This window comes from Coregonus lavaretus, assembly GCF_964263955.1.
Source record: "Coregonus lavaretus genome assembly, contig: HAP1_SCAFFOLD_682, whole genome shotgun sequence".
NCBI classification, from domain to species: Eukaryota; Metazoa; Chordata; class Actinopteri; order Salmoniformes; family Salmonidae; genus Coregonus; species Coregonus lavaretus.
Genome location: NW_028157998.1, coordinates 200,927 through 225,000, shown reverse-complemented (window position 1 = coordinate 225,000; position 24,074 = coordinate 200,927). Strand labels below are relative to the sequence as shown.

Genomic DNA, 24,074 nt, shown 5'->3' with positions numbered 1-24,074 from the left:
CATAATATACTGATATATATTTTAACAGTATTGTGTCTCTAGCTGTATAACCATTCCTGCTGCTATTTGTTCTGATATATATTTTAACAGTATTGTGTCTCTAGCTGTATAACCATTCCTGCTGCTATTTGTTCTGATATATATTTTAACAGTATTGTTTCTCTAGCTGTATAACCATTCCTGCTGCTATTTGTTCTGATATACACTACCGTTCAAAAGTTTGGGGTCACTTTGAAATGTCCTTGTTTTCGAAAGAAAAGCAATTTTTTTGTCCATTACAATAACATCAAATTGATCAGAAATACAGTGTAGACATTGTTAATGTTGTAAATGGCTATTGTAGCTGGAAACGGCTGATTTTTAATGGAATATCTACATAGGCGTACAGAGGCCCATTATCAGCAACCATCAGTCCTGTGTTCCAATGGCACGTTGTGTTTGCTAATCCAAGTTGATCATTTTAAAATAATAATTGATCATTAGAAAACCCATTTGCAATTATGTTAGCACAGCTGAAAACTGTTGTGCTGATTAAAGAAGCAATAAAACTGGCCTTCTTGAGACTAGTTGAGTATCTGGATCATCAGCAATTGTGGGTTCGATTACAGCTTCAAAATGGCCAGAAACAAATAACTTTCTTCTAAAACTCGTCAGTCTATTCTTTGTTCTGAGAAATGAAGGCTATTCCACGTTCTGTTTCAGCTCAGCCGTCTCCCCATCCTGATAATAAAGTGTTTTATTGGTATCTTCCACTAGATGGCAGTAACCACCTGCTGTAACTAGACTACGACTATGTGTTCGGTTTCATACATGCAGTTTCCCAGAGGAGGAGTGCTGATCTAGGATCAGGTCCCCCCTGTCCATTTAATCTGTTTCATTATGATCTAAAAGGCTAAACTGATCCCAGATCAGTACTCCTACTCTTTATGAATACTGTCACAGGTGACTCCTCAAGTTGAGGCTCATGATTTATAAGTTATATACTTTAAGAATCAATTAATATCATGAATTGAACTGCTTTGCCATGAACAGATCTGTGAGGTCTTAACTTAAAGGTACTATATAAACCATATGGTTATTTAAATGGGGTTGAACATTCATCCCATCAGATTGTATAAAGGATTTTATGAGTTCAGAAAAATACTGACTTGGAAGCATCTCTCTGACCTCACCCTGCTGAAACACACCCACATAGCTACAGTTATATGCTTTTCTGTTTTTACCCACTTTTACAGCCAATGTGTGCACTGGCATCCATATGAATCAGTGGAAAATACAGACTAGTTAGCCATCTCCCAATAGATGGACCCCACGCAGAACTTTCAGCAATGCAGCATCTTCAGTAAGCGAGTATTCCAGACACTCTCTTCTTATGAACCAGTTGCTATTAAATGAAGGTTTTTGGACAGAAAACCTGCGGCTACGGTAGGATTCAAGGCTAATCTGGGCTGGCACCTCTGTTCCAAGATAGTCAGGAACAGTCGGAGGTGGAGGGGGCTGTGGAGCCATTATCCTGGCGGTGCTTGTGGAAGGGTGGGTAGGCTCTGCACACGGAGCTAACTGGAGCTCGTCAGCATCATCACTGTTGGGCTTGCCGGCGGCCTCGCTGGTTTGATGATGCTGCTGCTGCTCATCACTCTCCTTTGGCTTTGTTTGGCTACTTTTTGTACCATTGTCTGAAGAAGCCTATTGTGGTGAAACGTCAGGAGTATGTTTTTTTTTTAGAAACTTTTAAATGAGCCACAAGGATGCTAACTGGGTACTCAGGTAAAACTAGACAAATACACCTTTTTATTTTGGTATTTTGGGGACCAAATAAATGTATACCAACAGTGGACAATTCCCAGCAAAAGCATGGAGCTCCAACTCTCTAGTGGAGAATAGAGGGAGTATTCCCCTTGGAGAATCCAGAGTGGCTCACTGAAGAAAAACATATTGGAGAATAACAACAATCTCAATCTGAAGCTTTAAAAAACTCATTCTTCATCCTGCCCCACCTATTGTCCCTGTATGAATATTAGTTGGCATCTAATTGAAGAACATACTGCTTTATAGATCCCAGCCTGACAAACAATTGTTTGGGCCTTACTTTGAGCACTTGCACTGTGCCTCCATTGAGTCTCCATGTGTCAAGCAGTACAGAGAAAACGCCCTCTAGATGACAGGCAGAGGCCTGCTCTTGGATCTACCCTGTCTAACCACCAGTTTAGTGACCTTGTTCCATCAATATGTCCATACTACTTCACAACCGATTTGAGGTCTTGACCAGCAATTGGACTCTAGAGAAGTGGAAACGCGTTCTTTGGAGTTATGAATCACGCTTCATCATCTGGCAGTCCGACGGACGAATCTGGGTTTGGAGGATACCAGGAAAACACTATCTGCCCGAATGCATAGAGCCAACTGTAAAGTTTGGTGGAGGAGGAATAATGGTCAGGGTGCTGTTTTTCATGGTTCAGGCTCCATAGTTCCAGTGAAGATAAATCTTAACGCTACAGCATAAAATGACATTCTAGACGATTCTGTGCTTCCAACTTTGTGGCAACAGTTTGGGGAAAGCCCTTTCCTGTTTCATCATGACAATGTCCCCGTGCACAAAGCGAGGTCCACAAAGAAATGGCTTGTCGAGATTGGTGTGGAATAACTTGACTGGCCTACACAGAGCCCTGACCTCAACCCCATCGAACACCTCAATATTAGGATGGTGTTCTTAATGTTTTGTACACTCAGTATATGTTTGTTGCTTCATGTAATGGCATATATTTTAATGCTTTATGTAATGTATTTTATCTATTGAAATATAATTTTGATATAGTTTAAAATGTAGTTTCATGGTCATTTATTATGTTTTCCAGAATCTCCAACCAAACTCTGAGATCAGTCTCTCCAGTACACAGTCATCTGTCCATGAAGAGTGACTGTCACGATGTTAGTAATGGTGTGGTGTGGAATCAAGCGCAGAAGCAGATGGACAGTCCAACAATACTTTACTGTAGAGTGCAAAAATAAATCCAACAAAAGCCAGAGGCCAAAAAGACGCACTCAGGCGTCAAAACACGAGCGCACAAACAGGGCGCAAAACTCTCCTCAAACGAGGAGGAAGCTCAAATGTAAAGGCGTACCGAAACACGGGTAACGCACGAACACCTGACACAAAACAATTACACACAACACTACACTAACAACAAGGAAACTAAATAGGGTGCTTAATGAGACATAACACAAGACAGGTGTGGCTAACAGACAAAACTAATCAAACAGGAAACATAGAGCGGTGGCAGCTAGTACTCCGGAGACGACGACCGGCGAAACCTGCCCGAACAAGGAGGAGGAAATGCCTCGGCCGAAACCGTGACAGTACCCCCCCCTTGACGCGCGGCTCCAGCCGCGCGCCGCCTCCGGCCTCGGGGACGCCCAGGAGGACGCGGGGCAGGGCGCGTAGGATGACCACGATGGAATTCGGTCATCAGGGACGGATCCAGAATGTCCCTCCTCGGCACCCAGCACCGCTCCTCCGGACCGTACCCCTCCCACTCCACGAGATATTGGAGACCCCCCATCCGGCGTCTCGAATCCAGGATGGTCCGAACAGTGTACGCCGGAGCCCCCTCGATCTCCAACGGGGGCGGAGGAGTCTCCTCAATCTCGAAGTCCTGGAGTGGACCAGCTACCACCGGCCTGAGGAGAGACACATGGAATGAGGGGTTAATATTCTTGTAATCAATAGGTAGTTCTAACCTGTAACACACCTCATTCAATCTCCTCAGGACTTTAAAGGGCCCCACAAACCGCCGACCCAGCTTCCGGCAGGGCAGGCGGAGGGGTAGGTTTCTGGTTGAGAGCCAGACTCGATCTCCAGGTGCGTACACTGGCCCCTCACTGCGGTGTAGGTCGGCGCTCGTCTTTTGTCGACGTATGGCACGCTGCAGATGGACGTGAGCAGCGTTCCACGTCTCCTCCGAGCGCCTTACCCACTCATCCACAGCGGGGGCCTCGATCTGGCTCTCATGCCACGGTGCCAGAACCGGCTGGTACCCTAATACACACTGAAAAGGGGTTAGTCTAGTGGAGGAGTGGCGGAGAGAGTTCTGTGCCATCTCGGCCCAGGGCACATATCTCGCCCACTCCTCCGGCCGGCCCTGGCAATATGACCTCAGAAACCTACCCACATCCTGGTTGACTCTTTCTACCTGCCCATTGCTTTCCGGGTGGTAACCCGAGGTAAGGCTCACCGAGACCCCCAAACGTTCCATAAATGCTCTCCAGACTCTGGAGGTAAACTGGGGGCCTCGATCGGACACTATATCCTCGGGTACCCCGTAATGCCGGAAGACGTGAGTAAATAGAGCCTCAGCGGTCTGTAGGGCAGTAGGAAGACCCGGCATGGGAAGGAGACGACAGGCCTTCGAGAACCGATCCACAACGACCAAGATGGTGGTATTCCCCTGTGAGGAGGGAAGATCGGTAACAAAATCCACCGATAGGTGAGACCAGGGTCATTGTGGAACGGACAGGGGCTGTAATTTACCCCTGGGCAAGTGTCTGGGTGCCTTACACTGGGCACACACTGAGCAGGAGGAGACATAAACCCTCACATCCCTGGCTAACGTTGGCCACCAGTACTTCGTACTAAGGCAGTGCACCGTCCGACCAATACCCGGATGTCCAGAGGAGGGAGACGTGTGAGCCCAATAAATCAACCGATCCCGGACCTCGAGCGGGACGTACGTCCGCCCCACCGGACACTGTGGAGGACTAGGGTCGGTACGTAACGCCCGCTCGATCTCCGCATCGACCTCCCACACCACCGGTGCCACCAGACAAGACTCCGGTAGTATGGGAATGGACTCCACGCACCTCTCCTCAGCGTCATACCGGCGGGACAGAGCATCTGCCTTCCCGTTCTGGGACCCAGGGATGTAAGTGATCTTAAACACAAACCGGGCGAGAAACAGTCTCCTAGCTGCCCGAATGTATTCCAGGTTACGGTGATCGGTCAGAATGAGGAAAGGGTGCTGAGCCCCCTCAAGCCAATGCCTCCACACCTTTAGGGCCTTTACTACGGCTAACAGCTCCCTGTCCCCTACGTCATAATTCCGCTCCGCCGGACTGAGCTTCTTAGAATAAAAAGCACAGGGGCGGAGCTTAGGTGGTGTACCCGAGCGTTGAGATAGAACGGCCCCTATACCGGCCTCTGACGCGTCCACCTCTACTTGGAACGGTAAAGAGGGATCCGGATGCGCCAACACCGGAGCCGAGGTAAACAGGTCCTTCAGTCTCCCAAAAGCCCTGTCCGCCTCAGCCGACCACTGCAAGCGCACCGGACCCCCCTTCAGAAGAGACGTTATGGGAGCTGCCACCTGTCCAAAACCCCGGATAAACCTCCGGTAGTAATTCGCAAAACCCAAAAACCGCTGCACCTCTTTAACCGTTGTTGGGGTTTGCCAATTACGCACGGCGGACACTCGGTCCACCTCCATTCTCACCCCTGACTCAGACAACTGGTAACCCAAAAAGGAAACTGACTCCTGAAAGAACAGACATTTCTCAGCCTTGACATACAGGTCATGCTCCAACAGTCTCCTCAATACCCTGCGCACCAGGGCTACATGCTCGGCCCGAGTAGGACTGTACACCAGAATATCATCGATGTACACCACCACTCCCTGCGCCTGCATGTCCCGGAAAATTTCATCTACAAACGATTGGAAGACTGATGGAGCATTCATTAACCCATATGGCATGACGAGATACTCGTAATGGCCGGAGGTAGTACTAAATGCTGTCTTCCACTCATCGCCCTCCCTAATGCGCACCAAATTATATGCGCTCCTGAGGTCCAATTTTGTGAAGAACCGTGCCCCGTGCAATGACTCCGTCATAGTCCCAATCAGTGGAAGTGGATAACTATATTTAACAGTCACCTGATTGAGACCACGGTAGTCAATACACGGACGCAGACCTCCATCCTTCTTCTTCACAAAAAAGAAGCTCGAGGACGCGGGAGAAGTAGAGGGCCGTATGTATCCTTGTCTCAGAGACTCTGCAATGTAAGTCTCCATTGCCCTTTTCTCCTCCTGTGACAAAGGATACACATGGCTCCGCGGGAGCGCGGCTCCTGTCTGGAGGTCTATCGCACAATCCCCCTGTCTATGAGGTGGCAATCGTGCCGCTCGGGTCTTACTAAACACGAGTGCCAAATCCTCATACTCAGGAGGAATGTGCAGTGCTGGCATCTGGTTCGGACTTTCCACCGAGGTCACCCCTACGGAAACACCCAGACATAACCCCTCACACTGAGCAGACCACCCTTTTAGAGCCTTCTCTCGCCACGAAATAGTAGGATCATGGGTAGTCAACCAGGGAAGCCCCAGTACCACCGGATACGCAGGAGTGTCAATCAGATAGAGTTGAATCGTCTCCTCATGACCCCCCTGCGTCATCATCCTAAGTGGCGCTGTGAGCTCCCCAATCCAGCCAGATCCTAATGGACGACTATCTAAAGTATGTACGGGGAAAGGTTTATCGACTGGAAGGAGGGGAATCCCTAACTTAACACAGAATTTACGATCTATAAAATTCCCAGCTGCGCCTGAATCGACTAGCGCCTTATGCTGGGAACGAGGTGCAACCTGTAGAAAACAAACAGGTAATGTAAAGTGAACGACAGAAAGCTCTGGGTAAGTAGGGCGCCTACTCACCTGGGAGAACTCCCCACTGTATGGCCAGTCATCTCCCTCCTCAGGGGACCCTCCCCAGCACCTAGCCGCGGTGTGCCCTCCGTGGCCACACTTGGTGCAGGAGACTGCCCCCCTCGGGTTCCTACCTCTTCTCCCTCTAGCGCCAGCCCCTCCAAGCTCCATCGGACTCGGCTCGGAGGCGCTGGAGGGTGGAATGGGAGGCCCCCATCTGGGACGTCCGCGGGTCCTGAGTAGGTTGTCCAGACGAATAGCCATGTCCACAAGCTGGTCGAACGTTAATGTAGCGCCCCTACAAGCTAACTCCCTGCGGACGTCCTCCCTAAGGCTACACCTAAAGTGGTCTATGAGGGCCTTCTCATTCCACCCCGCATCAGCCGCTAGAGTCCGGAACTCCAGTGCAAATTCTTGAGCGCTCCTCATCCCCTGTCGGAGGTGGAATAGACGTTCCCCCGCCGCTCTTCCCTCTGGTGGATGGTCAAAGACCGCACGGAAGCAGCGGGAGAACTCCGCATAGGTGACTGTGGCGGAGTCTATTCCCCTCCATTCGGCGTTGGCCCACTCCAACGCCTTGCCGGTGAGACAGGAGATGAGGGCGGAAACGCTCTCGTATCCCGAGGGCGCCGGGTGTATGGTGGCCAGGTAGAGCTCCACTTGCAAAAGGAACCCCTGACACCCGGCAGCGGAGCCGTCGTACGCCCTCGGGAGCGAGAGCCGAATTCCACTGGGTTCCGGTAGATGGTTGGGCTGGTTCTCTGGTGGTGATGGAGCGACAGGTGGAGCTGTGGGAACACCGCTGGTCTCCCATCGCCGAAGTGTGTCCATGACGCCATCCAAAGCGTGTCCGATCCGATTTATGCGATGCTCTTGTCCCAGAAGTCGTTCCTCCACGGTGTCGACGTGTGCTCCTGCTGATTCCATATCAGGTGTGTAATTCTGTCACGATGTTAGTAATGGTGTGGTGTGGAATCAAGCGCAGAAGCAGATGGACAGTCCAACAATACTTTACTGTAGAGTGCAAAAATAAATCCAACAAAAGCCAGAGGCCAAAAAGACGCACTCAGGCGTCAAAACACGAGCGCACAAACAGGGCGCAAAACTCTCCTCAACCGAGGAGGAAGCTCAAATGTAAAGGCGTACCGAAACACGGGTAACGCACGAACACCTGACACAAAACAATTACACACAACACTACACTAACAACAAGGAAACTAAATAGGGTGCTTAATGAGACATAACACAAGACAGGTGTGGCTAACAGACAAAACTAATCAAACAGGAAACATAGAGCGGTGGCAGCTAGTACTCCGGAGACGACGACCGGCGAAACCTGCCCGAACAAGGAGGAGGAGCTGCCTCGGCCGAAACCGTGACAGTGACATCTCTATGGATCATCCTATATATTTTAGTGATAAATTAGGGACCTTTGACCCCAGGTAAGTTACTGGTCAGAATTGATGATATTACTATTGAAGAGGAGAATCTTCTAGATCTGAAACCAGATGTATTTTGTGTATCTGAGCATATCATTTGTTGTTTATGTCATATATTTTAATACACTGAGTGTACAACATTTTCCACAACATTTCCAACGGAGACCATCAGGTTGGTAAGTCATCATACTGTAGCTCAAACCTACTGTGATGACGACCTAACTTTATAATAGTTTGTAGCCTACCTAGCAGAATCTGCCCGTCTTTCTTTCAAAATCAACACATTTATCCATCTTCTTACGCAGTGGTGTAAAGTACATAAGTAAAAATACTTTAAAGTATCTGTACTTTACTATTTATTTTTTTTAACAACTTTTACTTTTACTTCACTACATTCATAAAGAAAATTATGTACTTTTTACTCCATACATTTTCCCTGACACCCAAAAGTAGTCCTTACATTCAGAAAATGGTCCAATTCACACACTTATCAAGAGAACATCGCTGGTCATCCCTACTGCCTCTGATCTGGCAGACTCACTAAACACAAATGCTTTTTTAAATGATGTCTGAGTGTTGGAATGTGACCCTGGCTATCCGTAAATGAAAATAACAAGAAAATGGTGCCGTCTGGTTTGCTTAATATAAGGAATTTTAATTTGAATTATTCCTACTTTACTTTTAGTTTTGATACTTAAGTATATTTTAGCAATTACATTTACTTTTGATACTTAAGTATATTTAAAAACAAATACTTTTAGACTTCTACTCAAGTAGTATTTTACTGGGTGCCTTTCACTTTTACTTGAGTCATTTTCTATTAAGGTATCTTTACTTTTTCCACCACTGTTCTAATGTTCCATATGCGCCACAGTTTGAACAGACATTTTGTAACTGCGTAGGCTACAAAGTCACTTTCCATTTCAAATAAGGAAATGAAGTTATAACGGTGACCGGGTAAATTAGTTTTCCATTGGCCGGCTTCCCGGGTGAGCAGAGTTGGCACGTTTTAGAACATTCCATTGGTCCTTAAATTAAATGTCCACTCCCCCGTAGCACCGGGCCATGCAAAACGAACAGTCCCACTGTAGCAGGGCACTGAGACAGAGTTCTGAACCCAGAGGCGTTTAGACTTCAGGGAACGCTTCAAGGTGTCTCCCCTTTACAACAGTAACCAGAGGGTGGCGCTAACAGTCAGTCTGAACCCAGAGGCGTTTAGACTTCAGGGAACGCTTCAAGGTGTCTCCCCTTTACAACAGTAACCAGAGGGTGGCGCTAACAGTCAGTCTGAACCCAGAGGCGTTTAGACTTCAGGGAACGCTTCAAGGTGTCTCCCCTTTACAACAGTAACCAGAGGGTGGCGCTAACAGTCAGTCTAAACCCAGAGGCGTTTAGACTTCAGGGAACGCTTCAAGGTGTCTCCCCTTTACAACAGTAACCAGAGGCTGGCTCTGAGAAACCCTGAGATAAACATAAAACCCTATCATTTAAAAGCTCCTCCACCATCTTTACCAGATGTTTGACTGATTACATGTGATAACACTTTGAAAACTGCTGTCTGTCAGCAACTAAGCTCAAGTAGCAGTTCTACTAACTAGTAATATCTCATTCCAGGTATTCATTCACATGCTCTGTCCTTTAGAATATATTATTTTTCAGAAATACTTAGAAATACTCACTTTATTTTTTTGTTCTCTCCATATAGCGTTTTCTGCTCTGTCGTCTCAAAATGGATCCTGTACAAAATAACAACTTTACTTTCTGTTTCAGCTCAACCGTCTCCCCTTCCTGATTATAAAGTGTTTTATTGGTATCTTCCACTAGATGGCAGTAAACACCTGCTGTAACTAGACTACGACTATGTGTTCGGTTTCATACATGCAGTTTCCCAGAGGAGGAGTGCTGATCTAGGATCAGGTCCCCCCTGTCCATCTAATCTGTTTCATTATGATCTAAAAGGAAAAACTGATCCCAGATCAGTACTCCTACTCTTTATGAATACTGTCACAGGTGACTCCTCAAGATGAGGCTCATGATATATAAGTTATATTCTTTAAGAATCAATTAATGTCATTAATTGAACTGCTTTGCCATGAACAGATCTGTGACGTCTTAACTTAAAGGTACTATATAGACTTTATGGTCATTTAAATGGGGTTGAACATTCATCCCATTAGATTGACTTGGAAGCATCTGTCTGACCTTTTAAAAACGTTTTTACATTATGAAGGGCTTGACATTAATTATTTCTTACTTGGTCTGTAACTCTATGGGCCAAATAGCTGATTGTAAATTGCATTGTATTGTGTTGTATGATGCAAGAAACCACTTTACAAAATACAATTAATTATTATTACCATACAGAGAATTAGACAATGTCTCAAAATACGACACAGCCCCTTTAATTAAGACGTAAGATTCTTACCTGACTGGCTTTTCAAAGACAGCTTGAAATGTAGCATAGACGTGTTGTGCTCTTGTAGAGAGCAGTAACTCCTCATTGCCGACCTGTACTTATCTATAACGGGGATGATAACTCGCTAGAAAAGAATGTCGACAAATGTGCTCCGATCTGAGCTGATCCCGCCAATAGAATTCTACTCCGTTGCGCTCTGGCTCTGCCTACAACTAAATCACAGACTCAGTCTTACAAAGTTATATTTGTTTTGGTTTGTTGCATTGAAAAAGGGCTGATATAATGTTGATTCGATCACAGAAAAGACGTTGATCTGTAATATAGTGCAAACGAATGGGGGCGAACGCAGTGAAGTTCAATGTCTTGCGTCTCTGTGCAGCATGGCATTTCTTCTGCACAGCAGTCGTGGAGGAAGTAGCGTTTGATTTCTATGATACAGGATACCCTACAGTAGCCTATATGTGTGTTGCAACACAATCTCAGACTCAATTCGTGCAAATATGTACAAAAATATTTCAGCAGATTTTGTGAGTTTTTGTGTGTCTTAATTCATGTATGCGCTAACTGTAAGTCGCTCTGGATAAGAGCGTCTGCTAAATGACAAAAATGTAAATGTAAATATGAAAATACACACATTTTCGTGCGTCTTAATTCATAGGAAAATACATTTTCTGGGGGGCAAACTTCAGAACAATCTTTTGAAAGTTATTAGAGCAATGCAAGATGGGCAACGGTGTTCTACACTTACTTTTTTTGTGTCCCAAATTTATTTATATATATAAAACAAACATGTTAACAACACAAGGCCTTTCTTCTGCGCGGCAGTCCTGGAGGAAGTGCACAGCTTAGAGGGGACATTGGTTGGCATGCATATGCTCCAGGAACGTTTCACCGGTAAATCATGAAGAATTGACCATATCATTCACGATTGACAGTGATACATGTGAAGGGAGGGTGAGCAATACATTTGTGCGTAAAGTATAGATTAAACTGGAGAAACCCAGTCCTCGGCCTTGATCCAGTCATTGTCCCTTGTCTTGCCACTGTAAGACTAGCAAGAAAACATAAAAAGGAAGTAATGTGCCTTGCCTCACGTCGGTCTGACGCCTTCTTCTCCTCTCAAATACTGTATGGTACAACTACGGTACATACAGTGTCTTGCTAAAGTATTCAGACCCCTTGGATTTCTTCATATTTTATTGGGTTACAAAGTCGGATTAAAATGGATTTAATTGTAATGTCAAAGTGGAAGATCTTTTTTTTAAAGAGATGAATACAAATTAGATATAGTCATTGCATAAGTATTCAGCCCTTTTGTTTAAGCTTAAATTAGTTCAGGAATAAAATTCGACTTAACAAATCACATAATAAGTTACCTGGACTCACTCTGTGAAATAATAGTGGTTGATATGATTTTTGAATGACTACCCCTTCCTCTGTACCCCATACATATAGCATCTGTAAGGTCCCTCAGTCAAGTATTGAATTTCAAGCACAGATTAAACTACAAAGACCAGGGAGCTTTTCGAAAGCCTCATAAAGAAGGGCAGTGATTGGTTGATGGGTAACAATAACAAATCAGACACTGAATAGCTCTTTAAGCATGGTCAAGTTAATAAATATGTATTAAACCACCCAGACACATCAAAGATACAGTCGTCCTTCTGAACTGAGCTGCAGGAGAGGAAGGAATCTGTGCAGGGATGTTACCATGAGGCCATTGGTGATTTTAAAACAGTTACAGAGTTCAATGGCTGTGATGGGAGAAAACTGAGGATGGATCAACAACATTGTAGTGACTCCACAATACTGACTTTGATGATATATTGAACAGAAGGATAGAAATATACAGAATAGAAATACTCCCAAACATGCATCTGGTACAACAAGGAACTAAAGTAATACTGCCAGAAACACCCTGCAAAGGAATACACGTTTTGGCCTAAATGCAAAGCCTTATGTTTGGGGCAAATCCAACATTAAACATTCCTGAGACACTGGGAGAGGAATACACCTTTCAGCAGGACAATAACCTACAACGCAAAGCCAAATCTAAACTGGAGTTGCTTACCAAGAAGACAGTGAATGTTCCTGAGACTTGAAACTGCTGTCATGATCCCCAACATCTTGACAGAGTTTGAGGAATGATGAAAATAATTGTGGGGAGGCTGAAAAAAAATATTTAGCCCACGCTACAGACGGCTACATCAGTGGGTTAATAAAGGACTAGTAAAGGCTCAGTAAATACAGTCACAATAATTTCAATGTACTGCAGATGACTTACCTCCTTGGAAGTTCTACTGGCAATAATTTCAATGTACTGCAGATGACTTACCTCCTTGGAAGTTCTATTGGCAATCATTTCAATGTACTGCAGATGACTTACCTCCTTGGAAGTTCTATTGGCAATCATTTCAATGCACTGCAGATGACTTACCTCCTTGGAAGTTCTATTGGCAATCATTTCAATGTACTGCAGATGACTTACCAAGTTCTATTGGCAAGAATTTCTAGAATGGGGAAATTGTTTGCCTCCGGATGCACTGGACACTGAAACAATAAATGAAGTATTTCAATCACCCCCATCTGAACATGAATCAAGTGCCAGTCATTAGCAGTATTACCTTTCCATCTCCACCTAGCCTTAGACTATGCCAGCCTCCTGCTAAGTAGTGGATCATCAATCACTGACATTTGTGTGTTCATTGATTAAAAACATTAAAGTTATTGTTATCAATAAGACTTATGAATAAACAAAGTGTTCAGACCCCTTGACTTTTCCCACATTTTGTTACGTTACAGCCTTATTCTAAAATGGATTAAATTAATGTTTTTCCTCATCAATCTACACACAATACCCCGTAATGACAAAGCGAAAACAGGGTTTTAGAAATGTTTTCAAATGTATTCAAATTTAAAAACAGAAATACCTTATTTACATAAGTATTCAGACCATTTGCTATGAGACTCAAAATTGAGCTCATGTGCATCCTGTTTCCATTGATCATCCTTGAGATGTTTCTACAACTTGTTTGGAGTCCACCTGTGGTAAATTAAATTGATTGGACATGATTTGGAAAGGCATACACCTGTCTATATAAGATCCCACAGTTGACATTGCATGTCAGAGCAAAAACCAAGCCATGAGGTCGAAGGAATTGTCCGTAGAGCTCCGAGACAGGATTGTGTCGAGGCGCAGATCTGGGGAAGGGTACCAAAACATTTCTGCAGCATTGAAGGTCCCCAAGAACACAGTGACCTCCATCATTCTTAAATGGAAGAAGTTTGGAACCACCAAGACTCTTCCTAGAGATGGCCGCCCGGCCAAACTGAGCAATCGGGGGAGAAGGGCCTTGGTAAGGGAGGTGACCAAGAACCCAATGGTCACTCTGACAGAGCTCCAGAGTTCCTCTGTGGAGATAGGAGAAACTTCCAGAAGGACAACCGTCTCTGCAGCACTCCACCAATCTGGCCTTTATGGTAGAGTGGCCAGACGGAAGCCCCTCCTCAGTAAAAGGCACATAACAGCCCGCTTGGAGGTTGTCAAAAGGTATTTAAAGGACTCTCAGACCATGAGAAACAAGATTCTATGGTCTGATGAAACCAAGCTTGAACTCTTTGGCCTGAATGCCAAAGCGTCAAGTCTGGAGGAAACCTGACACCATCCCTACGGTGAAGCATGGTGATGGCAGCATCATGCTGTGGGGATGGGAGACTAGTCAGGATCAAGGGAAAGATGAACGGAGCAAAGTACAGAGAGATCTGGGATGACAACCTGCTCCATAGCACTCAGGACCTCAGACTGGAGTGAAGGTTCGCCTTCCAACAGGACAACGACCCTAAGCACACATCCCAGACAACGCAGGAGTGGCTTCGGGACAAGTCTCTGAATGTCCTTGAGTGGCCGAGCCAGAGCCCGGACTTGAACCCGATCGAATGAACCACATCTCTGGAGAGAGCTGAAATTAGCTGTGCAGTGACGCTCCCCATCCAACCTGACCGAGCCTGAGAGGATCTCTAGAGAAGAATGGGAGAAACTCCCCAAAAACAGGTGTGCCAAGTTTGTAGCGTCATACCCAAGAAGACTTGAGGCTGTAATCACTGCCAAAGGTGCTTAAACAAAGTACTGAGTAAAGGGTCTGAATATTTATATTTCTGTTTTTATTTTTTATAAATGTGTTATGAGGGGTTCAACCTGGTTGATGATGGGGGTGTATCTGGTCTCCTGGGGAGTAGGTTATGAGGGGTTCAACCTGGTTGATGATGGGGGTGTATCTGGTCTCCTGGGGAGTAGGTTATGAGGGGTTCAACCTGGTTGATGATGGTGGTGTATCTGGTCTCCTGGGGAGTGGGGGTTATCAGGGTTCAACCTGGTTGATGATGGGGGTGTATCTGGTCTCCTGTGGGGTGGGGGTTATTAGGGTTCAACCTGGTTGATGATGGGGGTGTATCTGGTCTCCTGGGGGGTGGAGGTTATCAGGGTTCAACCTGGTTGATGATGGTGGTGTATCTGGTCTCCTGGGGAGTAGGTTATGAGGGGTTCAACCTGGTTGATGATGGGGGTGTATCTGGTCTCCTGGGGGGTGGGGGTTATCAGGGTTCATCCTGGTTGATGATGGGGGTGTATCTGGTCTCCTGGGGGGTGGGGGTTATCAGGGTTCAACCTGGTTGATGATGGGGGTGTATCTGGTCTCCTGGGGAGTGGGTTATCAGGGGTTCAACCTGGTTGATGATGGGGGTGTATCTGGTCTCCTGGGGAGTAGGTTATGAGGGGTTCAACCTGGTTGATGATGGTGGTGTATCTGGTCTCCTGGGGGATGGGGGTTATCAGGGTTCAACCTGGTTGATGATGGTGGTGTATCTGGTCTCCTGGGGGTTGGGGGTTATCAGGGTTCAACCTGGTTGATGATGGGGGTGTATCTGGTCTCCTGAGGGGTTATCAGGGTTCAACCTGGTTGATGATGGGGATGTATCTGGTCTCCTGGGGGGCTATCAGGGTTCAACCTGGTTGATGATGGGGGTGTATCTGGTCTCCTGTTCATCAGCAGCCTGGTGGTCCAAAATAGCATAACTAGTGTTCTTTAACACCAATAAACCCACCTGTTTAAAAATGAATGTCAAACTAGCAAACCAGTTGACTAAAAGCAACTTTCTAAACAATGTTTTGGTTTGTTTCTAGCTTGTTAGCTGGCTAACTAACGTTAAGTTAGCTGGCTAGCCAGTTCCAATAATGACCATATCATATAGCTGACAACGTCTTCCCTTTAACTCATTTATATTCCTTATTACAGGAAAATAAACTCATAACTAAATCATTATTTTACAAGTTAATGGTGAGCTAATTACAGAAAATAGCTCATGGTTGTGAGTGTGACGAAATAAAAGCAGGGCATTCTAGCAGAGGATTATATAACTTGGACACTGTCTCGTAGATATAACTGTAACATTATATCCTAATTTGACTTTGGTGCAGGTCATGTTGTTCTTCACATTGCCGTCTCTGGTAAACACACACACTATATCAAACAAAATCAAAGTTTATGTGTCACATGAACAGGATGAATAAGGTGTAAACGGTACACTGAAATGGTTTCTTGCATAGTGGAGTCTTTTGTTTAGACATGTAGCTAGCTAGCTAGCTAAACAATGAACCATAATCCCAAATCGTAACGTTACTACCCTGCATGAATCTGCTGGTAGCTAACCAACCAGGTTCAATGTAAGCTAGCTAACATTAGGCTATAACTAGCAATGCAAATGGCTCTGAAATACACCTTTTATTACTAAACAAATCATACACGCAACGTTAGCTAGCGAGCCAGCAAGCTAACGTTAGCTAGCTAACAGTACACTTTAACTTGCAATGAAAACGACTTTCTGACAAAATTAGAAACGTATAATATCTGAAAATGTAGCTAGCTAAAATGTAGCTAGCTAGACTCTCTTACCCGTATACATGGATGATCTCCTGAGTGATGTACTCCTGGATGATCTCCATGATGTACTCCTGAGTGGCGCAGTGGTCTAAGGCACTGCATCGCAGTGCTAACTGTGCCACTAGAGACTGGTTCGAATCCAGGCTCTGTCGCAGCCGGCCGCGACCGGGAGACTCATGGGCGGCGCACAATTGGCCCAGCGTCGTCCAGGGTAGGGGAGGGAATGGCCGGCAGGGATGTAGCTCAGTTGATAGAGCATGGCGTTTGCAACGCCAGGGTTGTGGGTTCGTTTCCCACGGGGGGCCAGTATGAAAAAAAATATGTATGTATTCACTAACTGTAAGTCGCTCTGGATAAGAGCGTCTGCTAAATGACTAAAATGAAAATGTAAATGTAATGATCCCTTCTCCCTCTCTGTCACGGATGCCATGGTTGCCCTTAGTTTGAAGACGTAATCCGGAGACAAGTGTTTTATACAACAGCCTTCTGTGTTCTCTTTTCAACTCCCTCTGCATATTTGCAATCAAAAGCCAGAATTTTCTCCATCTCCTTAGCTGTCATACTCTGCTTCCACCGAGCATTCCACTGATTTCAAAACGTATTCCTCCAGATAGTGGAGAGCAACAAGTTGCAGTTCTACATGATATATATTTTTTAAAAGCCACGTTAGAAAGGATTACCTACACATACTGATCAGCTCATGTTATAGAGAGAGCCGTGCTACATGGTAGACCAATCCAAACTCATCTCTCGGCATGTCCAGCCCATCCATTATCTCAGCCAATCATGGCTAGCGGGAAGGTTCCTGTCTTTTTCCAAGGCTAAACCAACTAGGCTCGTAATTTAACAACAGTGTATTTTTCTTTTCTTTTTCTTTATATATAAATATATAGACAGATTAAACAGTACCCAGGCCAGTGGGATTTGGTTACTTTTTTAAAAAAAATAAAGTTTTTGGGATAGTCTCCTTCAGTTGGTTTGTATTTTACAACCTGGTTTGGTTTGTCAGAACACAAGAAATGGGTAGAAAATGTGACTTAAACGAGACAAAGTCTCCATTTACTTATAAAGCAGCCAGAAGATGGATAAAGATACCTTTATCAACAGGATGGATAGAAGATTGGGGAGGCTGGGTCGGGAGTTTGGAATTGGTAAACTCAGTGGACGCGGGCTTTTTGATAGATGGCGTCGCTTGAGGAGGCAAGAAAGAGATTTCTATTCGGAAAAGTCAAGTACTTTTACAAGAAATAGTTTCATTGGATTTGGGAGGAGGAATGGAGGGAAAAAGAGAGGAAGAACAGGTTGAAGAGAGAGACGTTGAATGAATCTGAAGATGGCGGAAAATAAAAAAAGACAGATTGTGTCAAAGAAGAAGATGGTTGTCAAGTACAAACAGAGTGAGCTGTATGCCAGACTGAGTTCTGGAGGGGAAATGGAAGTGAATGAGGGAGAGTTAAGTGAGGTGGAAGGTGTTGTGAAGAGCTTGGAGTCCGAGCCTTGCATCGATGGACCTGATAAAGAAGAATCTGGTCCAGTAGGAGTGACATTTTTGGAGAGAGTGGATCCATTCTTTTCGGCTGATCCAGTTGTAGTTTCAGGGTGGGAAAGGAGTTGGGTGCATTTGAATCAGTGAGGGAAACCCATAGTGGACTTGTGATAGTTGTTTGTGTTTCTTCAGCCCAGAGGGAGCGGGCACTCAGTGTCACGCAACCTGGGTTAAGATCCATTTCTTGCTTTGCTCTTAGGAACAGGACACCATTGAAAGGAGTGATTTCTGGGGTAGTGTTAAGAGTGGAGGTGGAGCAATTGAAGTTGAAGATTCCTGGTGTTTGTATTGCCTGCCGTTTGGTGCGACGCAGACCCGGTGGTGAGCGTGGTGAAACAGAGGAGTCACTGTCAGTCCTTTTGAGTTTTGAGTCAGAGTCTTTACCCGACAAAGTCATGTTAGGATATAGAAGTTATCCTGATAGAGCTTTTGTGCCGAATCCACTGCCCTGTTTCAGGAGCAACGGTTATGGGCATGTCCCAGCAGGGTGTAGGAGGGAGATTCCAAGACGTGGGAAGTGTGCAGGAGGGCGTGGGACAGAGGATTGTGTAGTTTGGTGGATAAAGTTGTGTGTGCCAACTGTAGGGCAGCCCATGTTGCTGGGGATCGGAAGTGTCCGGTGCGATAGAGGCAGGTTGAGGTGGCCAGAGTCAGAGTAGTGCAGAAGGTGTCGTATGCTGAGGCAGTGAAGAGAGTAGAGGAGGATGGGTCAAGGGTCAAGGGTGAGGCATCCTGAGAGGATTCCTGTAAGGAGTAGATCTGTGCCAGCACAGAGGGATAGGCTGACGAGTGATATATGCTTCATTATAAACTGGGTGGTTCGAGCCCTGAATGCTGATTGGCTGAAAGCCAATCATACCACGGGTATGACAAAACATGTATTTTTACTGCTCCAATTACGTTGGTAACCAGTTTATAATAGCATAAAGGCACCTCTGGGGTTTGTGGTATATTGCCAATATCCGCGTTGCGTCGTGCGTAAGAACAGCCCTTAGCCATGGTATATTGGCCATATACCACACCCCCTGGGCCTTATTGCTTAAGTCAGTTTGTCTTCTTAGCGTTCAGAAGAGTTCCAGGGTGTTTTGAGTGGTGGTGTCCCGTCCTCCCAGGCCGTTGGCATGGTGCAGGAGCAGATGGGGTCAACGTAGTAGAATGGGGTCGTCGGCTTAAATGAGTTTAGGGTTAGTTGGAAGGGTGTTTATTGTTTAATGTTTTTAAAGTAGTATTATTTTTGCATCATAAAGGATCATGGATCAGTGGGGGGCGATAATGCAACATATTGGATGCCAACCATCAGAGGCTAGTAGCATCTCTCTCCATTGGATACAGGCTGTTGATGTCATCAACCCTTATCGAATATGCAAACCACGATTACAATAATGAGATGTATCCACCAATCCAAAGAAAGGATAGATGGGAGCTAGACGGCCCACAGTGCTGCTTTGACGACGCCCATTGTTAGGGCGGAGAGACCTGTATTTAGTCAGTATATCCATCATCCTTTATCAAGCATAGAAAACAGCATTGATTTTCTTTTTAACATAAGGCTACTCTATTATAATTATTTCGATGACAAACTGGTTGATTAACAATATTGGGTTTACACGTTTGTTTTTTAAAATAAATAAATGTGGGAAGTGCGAGGTGAGCTGTAGGAATGCTGACACCATTACCCCTCAAACATATGGAAAGAGTATCAATGGAAAATCATCAGGTACTTTCTAACCCCAGGCATAATGGGGAAGATGAGACCAGAAACAACCAGTGAATGCTGGAGAGAATGTGGGGAATTGGCCTCAAACTACCTACATATTGTTTGGTCTTGTCCTGCAATAATGACATTCTGGAATGTTTTGGACTCAAACTACCTACAGATTGCTTGGTCTTGTCCTGCAATAATGACATTCTGGAATGTTTTGGACTTTGTAAACAATGTATTCAGATGTTCCCTGGAGTAATGCCTGAACGATTACAAAATGCCAACCTGTTGAATATCCTTGTCTGCAGCTAAGACGTAGTACAGAGCGTTGGTTAAATGGCGACATACCTACTATGGAAGAGTGGATTTGTAGAGAGAAAGAAATGTATTTAATGGAAAAGATCACCCATAAAATAAAACTGCAGACAGATGTATGTGAAATAAGATGGGAAACGCTCCTTGTAAATAATATTGTGAAGACATAAGACTCATTAGTCTCAAAGCAACCAAACATATGATAATGCCCATGTTGCTGGGGATTGGAAGTGTCCGGTGCGATTGAGGCAGGTTGAGGTGGCCAGAGTCAGAGTAGTGCAGAAGGTGTCGTATGCTGAGGCAGTGAAGAGAGTAGAGGAGGATGGGTCAAGGGTCAAGGGTGAGGCATCCTGAGAGGATTCCTGTAAGGAGTAGATCTGTGCCAGCACAGAGGGATAGGCTGACGAGTGATATATGCTTCATTATAAACTGGGTGGTTCGAGCCCTGAATGCTGATTGGCTGAAAGCCAATCATACCACGGGTATGACAAAACATGTATTTTTACTGCTCCAATTACGTTGGTAACCAGTTTATAATAGCATAAAGGCACCTCTGGGGTTTGTGGTTTATTGCCAATATCCGCGTTGCGTCGTGCGTAAGAACAGCCCTTAGCCATGGTATATTGGCCATATACCACACCCCCTGGGCCTTATTGCTTAAGTCAGTTTGTCTTCTTAGCGTTCAGAAGAGTTCCAGGGTGTGTTGAGTGGTGGTGTCCCGTCCTCCCAGGCCGTTGGCATGGTGCAGGAGCAGATGGGGTCAACGTAGTAGAATGGGGTCGTCGGCTTAAATGAGTTTAGGGTTAGTTGGAAGGGTGTTTATTGTTTAATGTTTTTATAGTAGTATTATTTTTGCATCATAAAGGATCATGGATCAGTGGGGGGCGATAATGCAACATATTGGAAGCCAACCATCAGAGGCTAGTAGCATCTCTCTCCATTGGATACAGGCTGTTGATGTCATCAACCCTTATCGAATATGCAAACAACGATTACAATAATGAGATGTATCCACCAATCCAAAGAAAGGATAGATGGGAGCTAGACGGCCCACAGTGCTGCTTTGACGACGCCCATTTTTAGGGCGGAGAGACCTGTATTTAGTCAGTATATCCATCATCCTTTATCAAGCATAGAAAACAGCATTGATTTTCTTTTTAACATAAGGCTACTCTATTATAATTATTTTGATGACAAACTGGTTGATTAACAATATTGGGTTTACACGTTTGTTTTTTAAAATAAATAAATGTGGGAAGTGCGAGGTGAGCTGTAGGAATGCTGACACCATTACCCCTCAAACATATGGAAAGAGTATCAATGGAAAATCATGAGGTACTTTCTAACTCCAGGCATAATGGGGAAGATGAGACCAGAAACAACCAGTGAATGCTGGAGAGAATGTGGGGAATTGGCCTCAAACTACCTACAGATTGCTTGGTCTTGTCCTGCAATAATGACATTCTGGAATGTTTTGGACTTTGTAAACAATGTATTCAGATATTCCCTGGAGTAATGCCTGAAGGATTCCAAAATGCCAACCTGTTGAATATCCTTGTCTGCAGCTAAGACGTAGTACAGAGCGTTGGTTAAATGGTGACATACCTACTATGGAAGAGTGGATTTGTAGAGTGAAAGAAATGTATTTAATGGAAAAGATCACCCATAAAATAAAACTGCAGACAGATGTATGTGAAAAAAGATGAGAACCGCTCCTTGTAAATAATATTGTGAAGACATAACACTCATTAGTATCAAAGCAACCAAACGTGATAATTTGATATTACATTTTTTCCATGTATTTTTAGTATTGTTTTAATTATTAATTTATTTACTTTAGTTTCTTAATTCTATAGTTATCTTGTTTGTTGTATACTTGTTGTTATCTCAGATGACCAGCACTTTAATAATAATCACCATACTTACTTCACAAGCACTACTTATACTAGTTGACTGCACATAGCACGTATAGGGGCTGGACACACGTTGACCCACACCCTTCTGTTGTCGTGTATAACTACCACCAGTTAGCAAGTCCAAAATCTCAGAGTTTCCTAGTTCTGACCAGCAGGTGAACGTGGCATGACTCAAGGTACATAGGGAATGGGTATAGGAGCTGGTCTATGATGAGGAAGTTTACTCCACTCCCTCTATGATGAATCGCTGTACTGTAAACTTATACTTCAAAACGAATTCAAATATTAAATCATTAAATAAGAATAAATAAATGTGGGACGCAAAAATTCACAAAATCTGCTACAATACTTTTAGCATGTTATTACACTAATTGAGTGTTGATAAGGCTTAGGCCCAATGGACCGTATACTCCATATCATTTATACCAACATCAACAACAAAGAAACAGTCTGGTGTTTTTCTACAATCTGGCAACACTCAAGATGCGAGACCGATCTCCGATGTAGCCTTGTATAAAATGCATTACCTATTATGATGAACAATATTGGATTAACACGTTTGTTTTCTGACAGAAACATAGGACACAGAACAAGGCAGTTTAGAACACCACTGTCCATCAAGCATTGCTTCAACTTTCAAATGATTGTTCTGAAGTTTTCTAAAAGTTTCCTATGAATGAAGTCGCATATAAATTTGTATTTTCCCTCGAAGGAAGTTGCACAAAATCTTCTGCAATACTTTTTGTAAATAATATTGCACGTATTGAGTGTGAAACTGTGCTGCAACAACTCTTGTGAAGCAAGCCCCCAATTGTTTTAGAGGTCAATCTTTCATGGCCACGATTAAATATGTTGTCTACAACACAGCGAGCCTAGAAGAAGGTGTATAGAAGATGTCATCCGTAAATGGATGTTTTGCAAGCTACCGTAGGTCTGTTTTGGGACTTGAAGACAGCAGCAGCTCTGTCCCAGTCTTTCCCTTTTAAGGGTTATGGTTAGGGTAGGGGTTAAAGTTAGGGTAAGGGTTAAGGTTAGGGTTTAGGGCCGGGACGTCCCAAGGATCCCAGATAGCACTAACAGAGAGCCACCCCTTAAAGCGTCAATCAGCAGCAGAAACAATAACAAAGTGGGAGCCCCGCCCCTAATTCAGTAAACAGCTGAGGGATGAGCCCCGCCCCTAATTCAGTAAACAGCTGAGGGATGAGCCCCGCCCCTAATTCAGTAAACAGCTGAGGGATGAGCCCCGCCCCTAATTCAGTAAATAGCTGAGGGATGAGCCCCGCCCCTAATTCAGTAAACAGCTGAGGGATGAGCCCCGCCCCTAATTCAGTAAACAGCTGAGGGATGAGCCCCGCCCCTAATTCAGTAAACAGCTGAGGGATGAGCCCCGCCCCTAATTCAGTAAACAGCTGAGGGATGAGCCCCGCCCCTAATTCAGTAAACAGCTGAGGGATGAGCCCCGCCCCTAATTCAGTAAACAGCTGAGGGATGAGCCCCGCCCCTAATTCAGTAAACAGCTGAGGGATGAGCCCCGCCCCTAATTCAGTAAACAGCTGAGGGATGAGCCCCTAATTCAGTAAACAGCTGAGGGATGAGCCCCGCCCCTAATTCAGTAAACAGCTGAGGGATGAGCCCCGCCCCTAATTCAGTAAACAGCTGAGGGATGAGCCCCGCCCCTAATTCAGTAAACAGCTGAGGGATGAGCCCCGCCCCTAATTCAGTAAACAGCTGAGGGATGAGCCCCGCCCCTAATTCAGTAAACAGCTGAGGGATGAGCCCCGCCCCTAATTCAGTAAACAGCTGAGGGATGGGGCTCTCCCCTAATTCAGTAAACAGCTGAGGGATGAGCCCCGCCCCTAATTCAGTAAACAGCTGAGGGATGAGCCCCGCCCCTAATTCAGTAAACAGCTGAGGGATGAGCCCCTAATTCAGTAAACAGCTGAGGGATGAGCCCCGCCCCTAATTCAGTAAACAGCTGAGGGATGAGCCCCGCCCCTAATTCAGTAAACAGCTGAGGGATGAGCCCCGCCCCTAATTCAGTAAACAGCTGAGGGATGAGCCCCGCCCCTAATTCAGTAAACAGCTGAGGGATGAGCCCCGCCCCTAATTCAG

General features: G+C 45.0%; 1 protein-coding gene across 1 annotated transcript in view; it reads left to right on the top strand.

The window, feature by feature from the left end:
• Positions 1–21,941, top strand: part of LOC311124552 (ribonuclease inhibitor-like) — a gene marked incomplete at its 3' end in the record, with an annotated part of 49,114 nt that extends 27,173 nt beyond the window's left edge. The window contains exon 8 of the mRNA XM_084198672.1: positions 21,938–21,941. Coding sequence (XP_084054798.1) covers positions 21,938–21,941 — 4 coding nt within the window. The remainder of the gene's footprint in view (positions 1–21,937) is intronic.
• Between the last annotated feature and the right edge of the window lie 2,133 nt (positions 21,942–24,074).